Source organism: Pipistrellus kuhlii, unplaced genomic scaffold, assembly GCF_014108245.1.
Source record: "Pipistrellus kuhlii isolate mPipKuh1 unplaced genomic scaffold, mPipKuh1.p scaffold_m20_p_5, whole genome shotgun sequence".
NCBI classification, from domain to species: domain Eukaryota; kingdom Metazoa; phylum Chordata; class Mammalia; order Chiroptera; family Vespertilionidae; genus Pipistrellus; species Pipistrellus kuhlii.
Window position 1 is genome coordinate 853,869 of NW_023425551.1, and position 16,864 is coordinate 870,732.

General features: G+C 56.0%; 1 protein-coding gene across 4 annotated transcripts in view; it reads right to left on the reverse strand.

Moving 5' to 3' along the window:
- Nucleotides 1-3,545: 3,545 nt before the first annotated feature.
- Nucleotides 3,546-16,864, reverse strand: part of TMEM181 (transmembrane protein 181) — a 34,015-nt gene continuing 20,696 nt past the window's right edge. For 3 of the 4 annotated variants that reach the window (XM_036413537.2, XM_036413539.2, XM_036413540.2), the window contains 13 exons: nt 16,683-16,804; nt 15,252-15,362; nt 12,781-12,861; nt 10,823-10,922; nt 10,307-10,437; nt 9,991-10,082; nt 8,870-8,927; nt 7,093-7,195; nt 6,576-6,627; nt 5,846-5,928; nt 5,036-5,125; nt 4,361-4,427; nt 3,546-4,014 (listed from right to left, as the gene is read on the reverse strand). In XM_036413537.2, coding sequence (XP_036269430.1) covers nt 3,936-4,014; nt 4,361-4,427; nt 5,036-5,125; nt 5,846-5,928; nt 6,576-6,627; nt 7,093-7,195; nt 8,870-8,927; nt 9,991-10,082; nt 10,307-10,437; nt 10,823-10,922; nt 12,781-12,861; nt 15,252-15,362; nt 16,683-16,804 — 1,169 coding nt within the window. In that variant the 3' untranslated portion in view covers nt 3,546-3,935. The remainder of the gene's footprint in view (nt 4,015-4,360; nt 4,428-5,035; nt 5,126-5,845; nt 5,929-6,575; nt 6,628-7,092; nt 7,196-8,869; nt 8,928-9,990; nt 10,083-10,306; nt 10,438-10,822; nt 10,923-12,780; nt 12,862-15,251; nt 15,363-16,682; nt 16,805-16,864) is intronic. The other variant, XM_036413538.2, reaches the window with a different exon arrangement.

The following is a 16,864-nucleotide window of genomic DNA, read 5'->3' on the forward strand; positions in this document are numbered from 1 at the left end:
TGAAACTAAAAAAAGAAGAAAAACAAGCTGCAGTTTGGCTTGGTCCTCTCCAACACAAAGACTTGCTCACCCAAGGGCCAGGCCCTGACAGCTCCGCTGTGTGCTGGAGAGATCCTTCTGCCTCCAGCCAAGCTCCCTCTCCTAGGGCTCCCGTGGGGAGCGGGCGCTGACTGTCCCTTAGCCAGGAGCTCCAATGCACACACACGGCTCAGATCTGTAACACTGCAACTTGTCCTCCGTGTTCTCATTTTCTGTAGCACTCACACACAAATGTTTTAGTTCTCTAGGGCTTGCAAAATGCCTTCACAATCATTCGTTTTGTATCTATACAACAGTTAACATCCTTATTTACAGAAAATGTGTTGGGAAGTCATTGGCTTGATTTAAAGTCACATCCAAGTAAGTGAGGAGGTGAGCCTTAAACCCTGGTCTTGTGACCGCATCTTTGTGCTCGTCCTTGGACCACATTATCTTGGCAATAAAGACACGCTCCTTGTCTACCTGCTAAAATGAAAAATACGCTGCTCTTGTCCTGAAAGCACTCTCGTGAAAGATCACGTTAACTCCACATGCAAAGAGCAAACCAACGTAATAAAGAAGGATCAAATATTAAAAACATACACTTACCAAAAAGGTAGTCTCAGAATAAAGCTACTCCAAAAATTTGCAATAAATAAACATTTATTCATTTCAACAGATTACAGTGCTCATTCTGTGATCGGGTTTACTGTGCCCACTGACAGTTCTAATTCGCAGCTCTACCCTTTCAAGCTTTAACTGGAGTGTGTTTTATAAATATTTACAATCTTGTAAAAAGGCAGTTTTCAGTAGCAGAAAATTCTGTATTTCAGAATAATTACTGGTATTTCTAAAACACGTGAAATCAAGATCAACAGGATAACAAGATGTCACAGACTAAAGCAACTTCCCTTTTGTCTGGAAAAAAGATTTTTTTCGAAAGTCTAACCTCTAAGGCAACTGGTTTCTAAAACCCTTAAAAATGTATAAGTATACTTCAGAGTTTGTAGGCATCCCTTTAAATCATCCCTTCTATCTGAATCTTTTTCCCCGTGAAAATGCCCACATTACAACCTATTTACTATATACCTTTAGTAAATACTTAACAAAATAGAGGCTGGTGACATTTCTCTTATAATCTCCCCATTCAGTGGGTTGGTGTACATCATGTATCTAAGCTTCCTGCAATCTAATTCTGTACAGGACGAGCTGACAAACCTTGAATCCATTTTATATATTGCCTTTTTTAGCTTTTCAAATGGGCTTAAGAGAGAGAAACCCCATCACTTTACTGCAGTAATGATTTAATAATAAATCCAGAGGAACCGCTGTCTGCAGAGAGAATGACGCTGTCCCTAGGAAACTGAAATACCTGTGTCGTCTTCCAGATCGCCCTAGCCAGGACCAGCACAAAAGTTACCCCAAAGATGATGCTATTCAAGCTGTTACAATGGAAGAACTAAAGTTAGCCCTTTATCATTTAAATTTGCAAAAGTTTGAGGATCTCCAAAGAAAAAAATTCCTGCTACTGTTTAAAGTTTCTGGCAGAGGTTAGTGTCTTAATCTAACACCTAGGGCACATACAGTATATGCTAAATATACTTTAAGCAAAAATTTACATGGAGTATATAATCTATATATAAAACCTTAAGCGACCAGTTAACTGTTTGACCAGTCACTATGACACACCCTGACCACCAGGGGGCAGATGCTCAACACAGGAGTGCCCCCTGGTGGTCAGTGCGCTCCCACAGCAGGAGTCCCACTCAGACACCTGGGCTCACAGTTGGCTAGTGCAGCGGAGGTCGCATAAGCCTCTCCTGCCTCCACACAAGTGCTACCAAGCGGTGGCGGGCATGGGGGCTGGGATGAGCAGGAGTGGTGTGGCGCCCAACCCTGGCCACCTACCGCTTTGCACACTATTACCATCCCTTGGGGGATGTCCGACTGCCAGTTTCGGCTCAATCCCCGCAGGCCGGGTGGGAGAAACCAAGTCTGACATCCCCCGAGGGGTCCTGGATTGCAAGAGGGTGCAGGCCAGGCTGAGGGACCACACCGGTGCACGGACCCTCGATGTTCATATTATGATACACCAGGGAGGGAAATTGAAAATGCATGACTATTTCCCTTAAGGACCTTCTTTTGTAAGTTTTTTCTTGTTCCCAACTTCGTTGCACAAAGTAAATAAATATGCCCATAGTGTTCATTTCCTTGACACCATATGAATCAATATATGAAGATATCAGTCATCAGGTATAGTTACAATACAGGCCAAAGACAGGTTTTAAAAAGTTCTAAGTTATATGACTAAATGCCTCAAACATTTTACACTTCCTGATAAATATCAGTGTTCAAATTATGGGTAATTATTTTATAATTAAAATGTAAACTACATCACATACTACAATACATTAATCAGCACAAATTTTTGTTAATTTACATAACATTATTTATAGTTAGTCTTAATAGAGATTGTAAAATTTGGTAACAAAATTTTTTCAACACTTCTGAGCACACAATTTAAAAATGTAACACATCATTGCAAATATAAAAAACCATGTAAACCTGAATTACCCTTGCAGTAATACAGTTGTAATCCGAACATTCATATTTACAGAGCTTTAAAAACATAAACGGACTTCATATAAAGGAATGTTATCACACTGATGTTAAAATTAAGAAGGAAGGTCTGAGTGAGGGGCAGTCCCTCCTGACCTCTAGGTCCCAGCACTGCCCGGAGGGGACATGTTCAGCAGGAACGGTGAGCCGAGAGCTCAAGCCAGTGAAGGACGGGCAGGAGCTGCGTGCACGGCGAACAACCAGACCCTGTCCCCTGCACCTGCACGAGCCTGCTAACAGTTGGAGACCTTTCCCAGCACGTCAAAGCAGAGCACTGGTGTCTACCAGGTGCTGAGAGGGACAGGAACAGCGGCCCCGGGGGCTGACTGCTGACCTGACCACCAGGGAGACATTCCCAACAAGCTATTTCCACCCAAAGAGGTTCTTCCACGAACGATCCACAATGCCTCACCTCCTTTCATCTCATTTAGTGCCAAATGAGAAACCAAAAAGCTTTTGGCAGTAAAGAAGTGAGGAGCTACTGAAATGTAACCTGTCAGTCATCTGTTTAGCTTTTATTAAAAAAGCAAAACAAAGCTCTAGCGGTGTCCTCGGCAGCAGAGCTGCAGAAGGTACTGTCCCTTGGACCATCTTCCCCGCCCCAACCGCAGGGACATCCTGCATATCCATGGATGTGACTCATCAACATACAAACGCACACGTGTGCACACAACCCCTGGGAAACCTATGGCAACCGCTCAGTTGCCTTGTCCTTTTCTTAGAAACCCTGTCACACCCTCTTTGGACGCCCGGAACGTCTGCCCTGGTGGGCGAAGGGCTGGGCCTGGCACCCACCTTCCCCCCGTCTCAGGCTAACAGGAGCTGCATCAGGTCCGGAGGAGCGCAGGCCTCTCGGCGGGACTGCCCTGGGGAGGCAGCGCACGGCTTCCCTGGGGTGGAGGCAGAAAGCGCACCGCGGGGGGGGGGGGGGGGGGGGAGCGCTGCCAGGCGGAGGCCTCCAGAGGGCTCCCCACGAACGTGGACTCAGTAAATCATCTTAAAATAAGTACATAATTCTCACAAAGACAGGCGTCGCTCCTTCCTTCCACGGAGGACGAGCTCTCGCTCACCTGAAGCCTCTGGCAGAGGACTGGGCTGCGTCAGCGCCTTTCTTCCCAATGCAGCCACTCTAACAATAAATTTGGCCCAACGATAAAATTTTCCTCAGTTTAGGTTTTCCTCTAAAAATGTGTAAACAAACAGGGACCCAGAAAGCTCTGCTTAGAAGACCAGCCGTGCACAGGCAGGAGCGGAGGCGCTGGCACCGCAGGGCGCCCCCACGCCTGCCACCCAGGCGCTCAGTCGCTCTCGGACTCCTCCTTGTACTGCGCCCGAATGGCCTGGCCGTTCTGCAGGGGCATCTCTTCATAGTCGCTCCTGTTACAAAAGAGACCGTGGCTACTAGGACGCTTGGCACGGCTCCTCTCGTACGGCCGCCATTCTAACGAGAGCTCAGCTTCACTCACTCCACTTCCACCACCAACTGCCAGTGCCCGCTCCACACCCCCGTCACCAGGGCCGCCGTCCGGAAAGCACTGCCTGCCTGTGCTCACCACTGGCCGGGGAGCTGGGTAAAAGGAACCCCTTTCCATCTCAGCCAGAATAACGGGGCAGCAGAGCCATGTGACACCGCCAGCCACAGCAGTGCTCAGACGCCTGAACCCCGAGCTGACTGCCCCCGCTCAGCAGCACGCAGGCCCAGGCGGGCGCCGGGACGGCTCACCCGTAGATGACGTCGTCGTCGGAGTCGTTGAGCATGGAGAAGGCAGGGTTGTCTTTCAGCTGGGACTCTGAAAACAACCAGAGCGTTAGCCCGCAGAGGACGCTGACCTGGGGCGGGTCGAACAGAGCTGGTTCAAGCCCAGCTCCCACCACCGCCGTCTGTGCCCTGAGCGTGTCTCACCCGCCGGCCAGGCAGCAGCACCTGGCACGGGAGCCCCCGCGCAGAGGGAGCGGCCCCCTCCCAGGCCTCCCCTAAGGGCACGGGGAGCGGGAGACCTGCCGGACGGACGGCGAGAGAACAGGCCCAGCTGCACCTCTGTCAGCTGCTGTGACGCTCAGACAAGCCTCTTCAAGGAGCCCCTCTGAGAGCTCACGGACATGAGTCAGGAGTGGTCCTGACACGCTAGGCCCTGCCCCGGTTCCAGAAAGCTCTCGTCCTGTCCATTCCCGTGCGGCCGGCTGCCTTGGCTCTGCTTTCCGGGAGGAGGCTGGACCCTGGGACTCTCCTGGGGGCCAGGGCGCCGTGCTGGGCCTCACACACGCTTTTCACCTTGTGCTGACCACACACACCTGCTGTGCTCTGAGCGCCGAGCTCACACTTAAAGGGACAGCCTCCCTGCTAGAGAAGGAAGGGAAAGCGGGAGCTGGGCCCTGAACTTCTGACCCCGCGGCTTACCGTACAGGGCGGTCTTCGATGGCGAGTACACGAAGGCCAGCGTGTAGAGGTAAAAGTTCAACAGGCCGTAGAAAGATAGGAACTCGGCTGGTGGGCCCGTCAAGGGAAGCAAGCAGACCTGGACACTCCACGCGGGGCGGGGCGGGGCGGGGCGGGGCGGGCCTGTGCTGTCAGTCTGTCTGCTCCTTACCCGCCGGGTACCGGGGCCCCCTAACCCACAGGACAAGCCCAGGCCAGAGGCTACAGCAGCCTTTCCAGGTTACCTGCCAGGAGCAGTCTCCTCGGAGGAGGCAGGACCCAGGGCGGGAAGGCCACACGGGTGAATCGAGAATGAAATGGAGAGCTGGGAACAGGCCCTCACAGCAGTCATTCTTTCCCCTTTTCTGGATGGCAGGCGCTTTGAGAGGCTGGTAGAAGCGTAGTGTGACATTCAGTCACAGATACCGGGTGGGAAGCCACCTAGCCTGTCAGGCACCCACGCAGGAACGAACACAGGCGCTCCCTGGAGACAGGCTCAAACTGTCCTCATCACCCACCCCGCGGACACCGCAGCTGGAGGCCTCTGGGTGGTGGGGACAGAGGCCAATGTCTGGGCTTGAATCCACCTGGTCACTGACGGCTGACTTCGCCCCGGGAGCCTGAGCTGCTGCCGGGGAGGAGTGTCCCGGGGCTGCGGGCCGGACACACCCCTCTGCAGACGGGGCGGGACCCGGGCAGTACGGCCCAGGCGGTGGCCTGCCTCTCCGGGGTGCTCAGAGACCTGCCAGCTAACCACGCCACCGGAAGCACTGAGCCAGAGGAAAAGGATATAATTCTGGTAGTGAGTAGACAGCTCAGCTACAAAATTGTCTTGTAATACTTGTGCTCCGAACCGTAAGTAAAGGATGACGATGCTGGAAAAGAGGAGGGAGATGTGTAAACTACAGGAAGAAACAGCAAAGCTTTGTGGGAGTTGTTGTATTCGCCCTGTTATCGATTACAGTCTTATTACTACGGTTTCTGCATGGAAACGTGCCCACTCCCCCGCACACCCCACCTCTGCCGCAGTGTGTGGCTTCAGCTGCAGGGCCAGCTAACCCTGACACTGGCCATGTCATGGTCCTGAGTCGGGGCCTTGGAGGTCATGTGACCTTCCGCACATCCCCTCCTCCTCTCACTCCCAGGTTCATGTTTTCAAGATCCTCTCCGAGTGACCAGCTCCCGGGAACTCACTCCTCCCTAACGACACGTCCCTGGCAGTGACCCCTTCCCGTCAGTCACCTCCCCGACAAGCGGCAGCAGCGGTTCCCGAAGGTGAGCCCCACAGCCAGGCTCTGCCCTGAGGACCCCATCCTCCGCCCTGGCCTGGCCCTCCCCTCCCCTCCTCTCCCTTCTCCTCCGAGGGCTCCATCTTCCACATGCAGCCCAGCCGGACGATGTTAACGAGCCGCAGAGCACATCTGAGGGAGGACCCCAGGGAACGCCGTCAGAGGGGAGAAAAGACCACAGAGTAAGATTAAGATTAAAATGCGCAGTTTGCGTCGAGATAAAGTTTTCTTACCTAATGACAAGCACTACAAAGGTCAACGCAGTCAAGAACTTTAACCTGAGATCTGAAAAAGAAGAACACTCCATCAAACCCGAGGACGTTACACTTCCGTCTCTCAGGAAATAAAGCAAACGCCTGAACGAGAGCCTCTTCCCTCGGACGGAGCCTGCGAGTGCCGAGCCGGGCGATGCTGGGCCGGAAGGCAGGTCCGGCGAGGACATGCTCACAGGACTTGTTTAGGATTGGGGAATGGACCCAAGGACCCAACGTCGGTGACTTCCTGACTCAGGACTAAAACCACCCTAAGGAGCGGCCTCCACAAGGAGCCTCGGGAAGGATCCAGGCAGCTCCAACCGCCACTCCCTCCCAGGTCCCAGCTCGCCTCCCGCCCACAGGCCTCCCCAGAGCCCGAGGCTCCGTCCACACGGCCCAGTGACCACCCAGCCGTGGGGGGGCCGGTCTCTGGGTCTCCCGCCTCCAGCCACTCCTCCCTGACCACCTCGCGCTGGCACTTGTGCAGTGGCCTCACCTACGTACGGCATGTGTCGCAGCTCCGAGCAGGCCCGCACGACCAGGAACAAAAGGTACAGGACGTACACGGCGGCCACCACCACGAAGAAAACCTTCATGCCCTGGAACCAACCACACGGAGTGGGCGCGGTCTTGAGCTTCCAGCAGCCCGGCCGGGAGGCCAGCACATTCCGGCCCGGAGCCTGGAGCCCGGACGGTCGCCCACACACAGAACAGGCGCTCCCGCCGCGCCCAGGTCCCTGCCCAGGCGCCGCCCTCGCCCTCTCTGAGCCCACGGCCCCACGAGGACCCAGCCCGTGCTGACCGGCTACGGGAGAACCGGGCTCCTTCCCTGCCACGCGGCAAGCCCCGCACACAGGTTGGCCGCCTGGCTGCCCGCCCTGCCTGCGAAGGTCATGGCACGTGTCACAGACAGACTCCGGGACCAGATCCTGAGAGTCCCTCAGGCGACTCTCATCTTCCTGGACCTGGGCTTCCTGTCTGTGACATGGGGGCGGAAGTCGTCAGGTCTTTTCCACATTCTGTGGTTTTGTCGCAGGAAAAACAAGAACACTTTGCTTTGAGGTTGGAAGCTGCGGTGGGCAGGCAGGCGGTGAGGCCTGGCTCCCCCTCCAGTTCAAGCTCCCACCCACCCCTGGCATCCCTGCCCTCTCCTCTCCGGGGCAGCACCCGCCCCAGGGCAAAGGGCTGCCAGTCTGGAGGCCAGGAGGAACCGACTTCCGCCTGGGCTTCATTTTCTTGTCCATCTGTAAAGGGTGGGGCGTCTGCAGCTTTGCTCAGCTTCCCGGAAGCCTGACCAGCGTTTCCTTGGTAACAGGGCCTGCCCGACGCCGTCTCCCTGCTGGGCACGGCCGCCCCCACGTGACCCGGGAACAGAACTCCCGCTCCAGCTCAGGGTGCTGCTCTCCCCTCACACTACCTAACAGGTCCTACGGTGATGATTCAACAACAGAAAAAGGACAAAGCAAAGAGGCCACCGCCCTCGGCCCTTGGCCCGCCGTCCACGGGTGCGCCCTGAACCCTCACAATCCCATTTCTACTTCCGTGCTTTCTCCCTCACAAGGTCACCCATCGAGGGCAAAGGTCACGGCACTCTGTTCATAAAGCTTACATTCAGCGACCTTCAAACTCCTCACGCTGATCAGTAATTGACTGGAAAGGCCGCTGGCACCCACTGGGCTCCAGTGAAGCATCGGATACTCACACTCCTTCCCACGAGGCCCACTCCGGGTGGCCACCGTTCCCACGGCATCAGCCACTCAGCTGCCCTCTCCGCGGCCACTGCCTCAGAGAACCGGGCGGCGGTCACAGGAGCCGTGGGAGATGCCAGCCGCCCTCTGGGACACACGAGGGGACTCTGAGGGCGCCAGCGTGGAGCGCGGGACGGGCCCGGGCTGACGGACAGTGGGAACGCGTGGCCTCGGCGGAGGCGGACAGGGTGTCGGGCGGCGCCTCCCGGCCCGGCCCTGCGCCTGTCCCGCCGGAAACCTCCGCGACTGGAGAGAACAAAGGACCAGACGTTCCCTCCGCGGTCCCCGTGTCCCTGCAGCCGGACACTCCCTGGGCCGGAGCTCCAGCCATGAGCCAAGGACCGGCAGAGCTTTTAGAAAGCCCTTTTTCAGACCACTCAAGCACATTTCCCACATGAATTTCCTACAGTCCTTCCCCAACAGCCAGTTAGTGAGTTTGTGCCAACAGAACAATGTAAGTTACAAAATCCAGTCGTTTTTAAAAAATGGCATTTAAAAACACCCTCAGGCTTCATTAATCCTTACCTGAAAATTTCCTGTGTCAACGCGATACTGGTACATCGGATCGTGCAACTCATTAACTCTGAAAACACGTTATAAGAAACCATAGATTAATAATCATTTACTTTTTACTTTTATGCTTTCACTCAGATGAAGGCTTTTTAAAAAGTAACCCTAATTTTTTTTTTTAATAATCTTTTAAAGCTAGGACTAGAAGGACATTCCCTTAATCTTTATTTATTTTTAAATAGATTTTATTGATTTTTTACAAAGAGGAAGAGAGAGAGAAATAGAGAGTTAGAAACATTGATAAGAGAGAATCATCAATCAGCTGCCTCTTACACACCTCCTACTGGGGATGTACCCGCAACCAAGGTACATGCCCTTGACCGGAATCGAACCTGGGACCTTTCAGTCCGCAGGTCAATGCTCTATCCACTGAGCCAGACCGACTTCAGCAGTAACCCTAAATTTCATGTTGACAAGGCATACGATGCTGCTAGCATGACTGTCCTCAGTCATCACCGTGGGAAAGGGGAAGTGTTTTTCATTGCGAAAATCCCTACGCTATTCTTACTCTCGCAATTTTAAGAGCCGTTTCCCAGGCGCCTTTCCATGATAAATGGGCACCAGGAATCAGATGAGTGCACACAAAAAGGCAGTAAAAGTAACCTAACTTCCCTGCCATCACTGTGACGTGAAACCGGGTATGACGGGCGGGCAGGGAGAAGGTGTGAGCTAAAGTCTCATGTGCAGGTGCCACAATGGAACCCACGGCTTCGGCAGCGCACAATTCCACAGAAGCACAGAAACGCTGAGAAAGACGGGAAGTTGACAGGTTGCAGCCAACGGAGCAGCTAAGACAGCTGGTGGGCCAGGTGCGACCTGAGCCACGCCCACAGGACACCTTGGCCTCGTAGGAGGAGGCCTCTGGAGTGACACCCTTTCCCCGCCCCCTCGCAGCCTGGAAGAGTCGTGGATCCCTCCCTCCACATGTCGTTCTTGCAAAACGGAGCCCTCAGGTCAAGTCACCCGGCCGAGTCCTGAGACTCTGGGTGACAGATTCCTTTCTGGACGAGGGCACAGCACACAGGCAGACTTCGGATCTGTCCGCGGCACATTTCACACGTTACAAAATTACTCACGTCTGCCATATTCCTAGTGTGACCGAAGCCAACCACAGGAGTCCGACAATGCAGAATTTAGGCAAATAGAAGGTCAAACACTTTCTTTCTCCCTAAAAAGCAAAAAAGGAGTAAGGAATAGAGAAATGAGTAACTCCAGCACACCTCTAACCCTGAGCCCGCACTGGTCACACACGGGACATTTCTACAGGGCGGCCATGCTTCTCTAGACCACGAGGCTGGAGACAGCCCCCAAGGTCAAGTTCACCTGGGGACGGCCGCCGCAGGCCGGCAGCAGGCATGGGCAGGCCGGGCCCGGCGGTGACGGGCGGCTCACCTGCACGCGGACGCCATGGTACACGCACAGCCAGAAGAGCAGCAGGGCGCACAGGAACAGCGACTGGAAGAGGTCGTCCAGCGTGCCCAGCGCCCAGCTGTTCACCAGGAAGGCGAGGGGGAAGAAGGGGTCTGGAGGCAGAGCAGGAGACCTGGTGAGGAGCGCACTGACGCCGTTTTGTTTTCTAAAAACCTGAAGCCGGCGAGCAGATGGCCTGTGGTGGTTACAGAGCGCCGTCTGCTCCTGCCCCCGCCCCCCCCAGGTGCAGCTCTGGGCAGGGGAGAGGAGCAGACGGCAGGCTCGCAGCTTCAGCCAAGTCCAAGGAGGCTGTGCCTGTCGCCCTTCCGAGTCTCCGTCACTTGTTTGGGAAGGTTCCAGCACCTTCCGAGTCTTCCGGCATCCTTCACGCTGGGGCGCTGCTGCCTGTGCCTTTGAGGCCCCCCTCCTGCCCCAGCCCGCCTCTCGGGGGCCTCCCAGCCCACTCTGAGGGGAAGCCCAGAATGAAGGCGCACCTACCGTTGTAGAGCAGCAGCAGCGGCAGGAGGATGGACATCCACTTGTGCTCCATGCCCCAGTCCCGCATGGAGAACTTGCGGAGGGAATGCGCGAACAGGCACTGACGGAAGGGAGCGGCTGTCACTGCTGCTGCTCCCGGAGCACCTGCCACCCAGACCCCTCCCGGTCCAGCCGAGAGCTCGGAGTCAGCCCTTGTGGAACACACTGCTGAGACCATCAGTGACAACTGCGGCAAGACGGTAACTGCTGCAAGGGGCCCGATCAGATGGGCAGGAGGGAGCAGGAGGGGGCAGGAGGGGGCAGGAGGGTCAGGAGGGGGCAGGAGGGGGCAGGAGGGGGCAGGAGGGGGCAGGACGGGGCAGGAGGGTCAGGAGGGGGCAGGAGGGGGTAGGAGGGGGCAGGAGGGAGCAGGAGGGGGCAGGAGGGGGCAGGAGGGAGCAGGAGGGGGCAGGAGGGGGCAGGAGGGGGCAGGAGGGGGCAGGAGGGTCAGGAGGGGGCAGAAGGGGGCAGGAGGGGGCAGGAGGGAGCAGGAGGGGGCAGGACGGGGCAGGAGGGGGCAGGAGGGGGCAGGAGGGGGCAGGACGGGGCAGGAGGGGGCAGGACGGGGCAGGACGGGGCAAGAGGGGGCAGGAGGGGGCAGGAGGGGGCAGGAGGGGGCAGGACGGGGCAGGAGGGGGCAGGAGGGGGCAGGACGGGGCAGGAGGGAGCAGGAGGGAGCAGGAGGGAGCAGGAGGAGGCAGGATGGGGCAGGACGGGGCAGGACGGGGCAGGAGGGGGCAGGAGGGAGCAGGAGGGGGCAGGAGGGGGCAGGATGGGGCAGGAGGGGGCAGGACGGGGCAGGAGGGTCAGGAGGGGGCAGGAGGGGGTAGGAGGGGGCAGGAGGGGGCAGGACGGGGCAGGAGGGGGCAGGAGGGGGCAGGACGGGGCAGGAGGGAGCAGGAGGGGGCAGGAGGGGGCAGGAGGGGGCAGGAGGGAGCAGGAGGGGGCAGGAGGGGGCAGGAGGGGGCAGGAGGGGGTAGGAGGGGGCAGGAGGGGGCAGGACGGGGCAGGAGGGAGCAGGAGGGGGCAGGAGGGGGCAGGAGGGAGCAGGAGGGAGCAGGAGGGGGCAGGAGGGGGCAGGAGGGGGCAGGAGGGAGCAGGAGGGGGCAGGAGGGGGCAGGACGGGGCAGGAGGGAGCAGGAGGGGGCAGGACGAGGCAGGAGGGAGCAGGAGGGGGCAGGAGGGAGCGGGAGGGAGCAGGAATGGAACGGAGCCACACAGAGCGCCCCCACACACAGGCCACATGTGCCATGCAGGGCCACATGACAGATGGCATGGGGCTCCCAGAGGCAAAGCCAAGGGGACCAGGCCTACAGCCAAAAGGTCACACAAACCCGGCGGCCTCCTGCCACGAGAAGAGTGGCACAGCCAGTGCCCACGGGTGTGAGTTTGCCTACAAGCCAGTGCCCTGGGATTAGTGTCCGACACGGACGTCCCGGCTACAGAGGCCATGTCGCCGCCTGCACTGCGGCACCCGAGCAGACACGCGGGGCAGACACGCGGGGCAGACACGCGGGGCAGACACGCGGGGCAGACACGCGGAGCAGACACGCGGGGCAGACACGCGGAGCAGACACGCGGGGCAGACACGCGGAGCAGACACGCGGGGCAGACACGCGGGGCAGACACGCAGAGCAGACACGCGGGGCAGACACGCAGAGCAGACACGCGGGGCAGACACGCGGGGCAGACACGCGGGGCAGACACGCGGGGCAGACACGCGGAGCAGACACGCGGGGCAGACACGCGGGGCAGACACGCGGGGCAGACACGCAGAGCAGACACGCGGAGCACTGCGTGGGTCAGGCCCGCCGCACACGGGTCTCAGCGCTCGGAGGTCTGCACTTGGGCGATCAAAATTCACACACTGACCCGCTCCTGTCAGACTGTGGCCTGGCTGTCTGGCGGACGGTACTTACAGTGACAATGAAGGTAAGCACCACAAAGACGAACCGGAACCAAATTTCCATCTTGGAAAAGGCGGGGTCGTAAGTCTTCCACTAGAATGGGAACGGGGACACAGTTTGAGGAGAAATGCATCTAAAAGGAAGTAGTCTGCAGCGCAGGGAACGCAGCCCACACAGCAATGACCGTGCATGGGGCGAGGAGGGCAGTGGAAATGCCAGGGAGGCCACTCCGTGAAGCACGTGACTGTCTGCCCTCCGTGCTGTACACCTGAAGCTAACACAGAATAACACTGAATGTCAACTGTAGGTGACAAATAAAGTTAAAACAGTAAAACAGCACAAAAACGGGAGTGCACCAGGTTATTAGTAAGAGTTATCTGTGGCCCTCGCTGGTTTGGCTCAGTGCATAGAGCATCAGTCGAGGACTGAAGGGTCGCAGGTTCAACTCTGGTCAAGGGCATGTACCTCTCACTTTCAGGCTCAGTTCCCAGCCCCAGGTGAGGTGCATGCAGAAGGCAATGTCTCTCTCACATCAATGTTTTTTCTCTCTCTCTGTCTTTCCCTCTTCCTTCCACTCTCTCTAAAAATCAATAGAAAAATATCCTTAGGTGAGGATTAAAAATAATAATAGTTACCTCTAGGTATGAGACTGTTAGGTAAAATGTTCTCTTTCCTTCTACTTTCTTACATGTCCTAAAATTTTAGCACATCACATTTTGATACCAGTGGCCCGCAGCATGAAATTCGTGCGCGGGTGGTGGGGGCGGGAGGGGTTGTCCCTCAGCCCAGCCTGCACCTTCTCCAATCTGGGACATCCCTCTCCACAATCTGGGATTGCTGGCTCCTAAAAGCTCACCTGCCTGCCTTCCCGATTGCCCCTAACCACTCTGCCTGCTGGCCTGCTTGCCCACAACTGCCATCCCCTGCCAACCTGCTCGCCCCCATTGCCCCCCTGCCGGCCTGATCGCCCCGAACCACCTCTGCCTCGGCCCCGCCACCATGGCTTTCTGGAAGGACACCTGGAAGGTCTCCTGGTCTAATTAGCATATTACCCTTTTGTTATCAAAGAACACAGACTTTGAAAATACTAATGGCCTAGAGCTGAAAATAGGTTTAATTGATGTTATACTAATGATGAGCCTGGCAGATAAATTAGTCTATAATCATAAAAGAGCATTTGGCTTTTATATCTCATAAAAAAAAAATCAACACTGTCAGTCTCTTTGTTAGAGAATGCCAGGCTTTCCAGGAAAAGGAACAGATTTTTATTTTTTTTTTTTTTTTTTTTTTTTTTTTTTTTTTTTTTTTTTTTTTAAATATATATTTTATTGACTTTTTATTGAGGAAGGGAGAGGGGTAGAGAGTTAGAAACATCGACGAGAGAAACTGCCTCCTGTACACCCCCTACTGGGGATGTGCCCGAAACCAAGGTACATGCCCTTGACTGGAATCGAACCTGGGACCCTTCAGTCGGCAGGCTGATGCTCTATCCACTGAGCCAAACCAGTTAGGGCAAGGAACAGATTTTTAAAAAGACATAAACTGTGAGTAGGTAGGATGTTCTAAAAAAGACTCAATGAAACGTTAAAATTTGCCTCTGAAACCAAATCAGCCGTCAGTTCCTCTCCCTCCCGCCAGGCGTGCGGAGGCAGCCCGCCCAGCCGCGGCCACGCCAGCTCACAGCAGGCCCAGAGCACGGCGCTGGGCCGCAGGGCCCCACGGGCAATGCTCCGAAGGAAAGCCGTCTGAGCAGTTAAAACCCCTTCAAAGCAGGGGTTCTTCTACACTAGATTCAACTCACTGGCCTGACACTGAAAAATACACGCAGACACACATACTATTGAAAACACTGGACACGAGGCAATGAAACTGCAAAGGAAATAAGCAGTAAAATCCCAGCAAACACTCAGGCTGCAGACATTTCCTTCCTGGCTCACCCTGCCGTTCCGAGAGTGGACACGTGAACAGGCTGAGTTCATGGCCTGGGCCCGTCTCCCTGATTAAAGCCTACAGGTTCGGTCCACGTCCCCCGTTCACCACTGCTGAGCGCCTCCTCTGACCACACATCGGCAAATACAGCGTCAAATCCCGTGCAGGCACGAGAAATTAAACGTTAAAAAGTAACCAGGAAAATGCCTCCGGGAGCCCAGCTGGTGCAGCTCTGGGGGTTGAGCATCGACCTATGAACCAGGGAGCCACAGTTCAATTCCCGGTCAGGGCACGTGCCAGATGATTTCACTTAATAATTAATATTTATTAATTACTGTATTATTTTCCATATGAACATCGGTAAGTCTACTTTTGTCTCACCTTGTATTGTACTAACTATGAATAGTGAATAATAATAATAATAAATTTGTTTTAAACTGTGGTTTAAATTAAACTATAACTTTAAACAATCCAAAATAACGTAATTTCAGCCACGCAGCGGAAGAACGGGAGAGGACCCGGGAGCCGGATCCTCTGCGGTCGGCCGCACTTACTGTGAAGTTCACGTCCTTGAGGGGCAGTCTGAGGTGTTCGAATCCCACCGTCACTGTGTACTGCGTGTAGTTCAGGTAGCTGAGGTGGGCGACGATGATCTCCGCACACTTCTGCAGACGCACAGGGAGAGCTGTGTCTTTAAGGCAAGCGAGACTCACTCTCCCACCCAGTGACCCAGGAGCGACACGTCCCAACAGCAGATGATCGGACGGATCATCTCCAGCGAAGGCACCAGAAGCCCAGAAAAATGCAGATGCCAGCCAAAAGCAGTTCTTAGAAAGAAAGACCCAAATGGGTATTTTTGGGAACAAAATTGAATTACAGACTTTAGCCGCTACTTTGGATGACTCATACTATGCACCTGCATAAAGCAGCTCAGTGTAACACAGCCCTGGCATTCCCACAAACACACTGGCGCACAGGCCCAGACCCCACCCATCAGCCCCCCAGCCTCACTTCCTCCTCGGCCCACTCCTGCAATTGCCTGCCATGCCAGCCCCCGGCCGTGGTTCTGACCATCTCAGGATCTCCTAGGCATCAGCAGAGGGCGATCCCGCCCCTGAGCAGGGACCGCCCCTCCCGGCACCCTCCCGGCACCCTCCCGGCCAGGCGAGCAGGCCGTGTCCGGGGCTGCCCACAGGCGTGTGCGGCGCACGGAGGGCACAGTCTTCGGGACGGAAGAGCCTGGGCTGAAATCCTGGCCCCTCCTCAGCGCCCGTCGCTCCGGCCCGTGCTCTGACCGCTCTGAGCTCGGCTCTTCTTAGATGAAACGAGCTCCGGTAACAGATCCTGCCCGTGGGCCCGCTGCGAGGCCTGAGGAGGTGCCGTCTGAGCGCACCTGGCTGAGGCCCAGCAGGAAACCGCTCTCCTAACTCTACGCTAAGACACGCTTGTATTGTGCGCCCCCTGCCCTCCACCCCCCCCCCCCGACGGCGCCTCCTCGCTCAGAGGGGCCTGGTCTGACCCCCTGACAGAACCGAGAGCGAGGCTCCTCCCCCGCTGTGGGCCGTCGGGCCCCCCTCCCACAGCCACACGCTGCTCGCCCACTGGCTGCTCTTCCCACGAGGCCTGCGAACAACCTAGAGCCCAGATCCGAAATGACCCGAGCAGTGGCAGGCCCTCCTGTGCGGCGGGCGGGCAGCCCAGCCACAGTCACCCACACACACCCAGGCAGCAAGCGCCACAAACAGCCAACGCAGGTGCCACACATCCTCAGGGCATGTGTGTGCATGCGAGTGGGTTTGTGTACATGTATGTGCTTGTGCATGGGTGTACAGGTGTGTGTGTGTGTGTGTGTGTGTGTGTTAATAAGCATTTATACAGGCAGATGGTTTTTCCATGCCATCACTGGTATGAAGTTTTTTACTTAAGAAAGCAAGTCTGTGATGGTGTGGCCTGCTGAGTAACCACGGGCCATGGAATGCACTCACCTCTGCACACGTGAGGGTCCTTGTGCGATTGTGAACTTTGTTATGAATGAACATGGTGGTTCCATCGAGAGCTACACCATCCACTTTAACGGTCATGAGAAAGCTCGTCTGCATAGACATTTCTACAAGAGAGAAGTTCCGTGTCAGGGACGCCAGGCACTCATGCGGACAAACACGCCCGC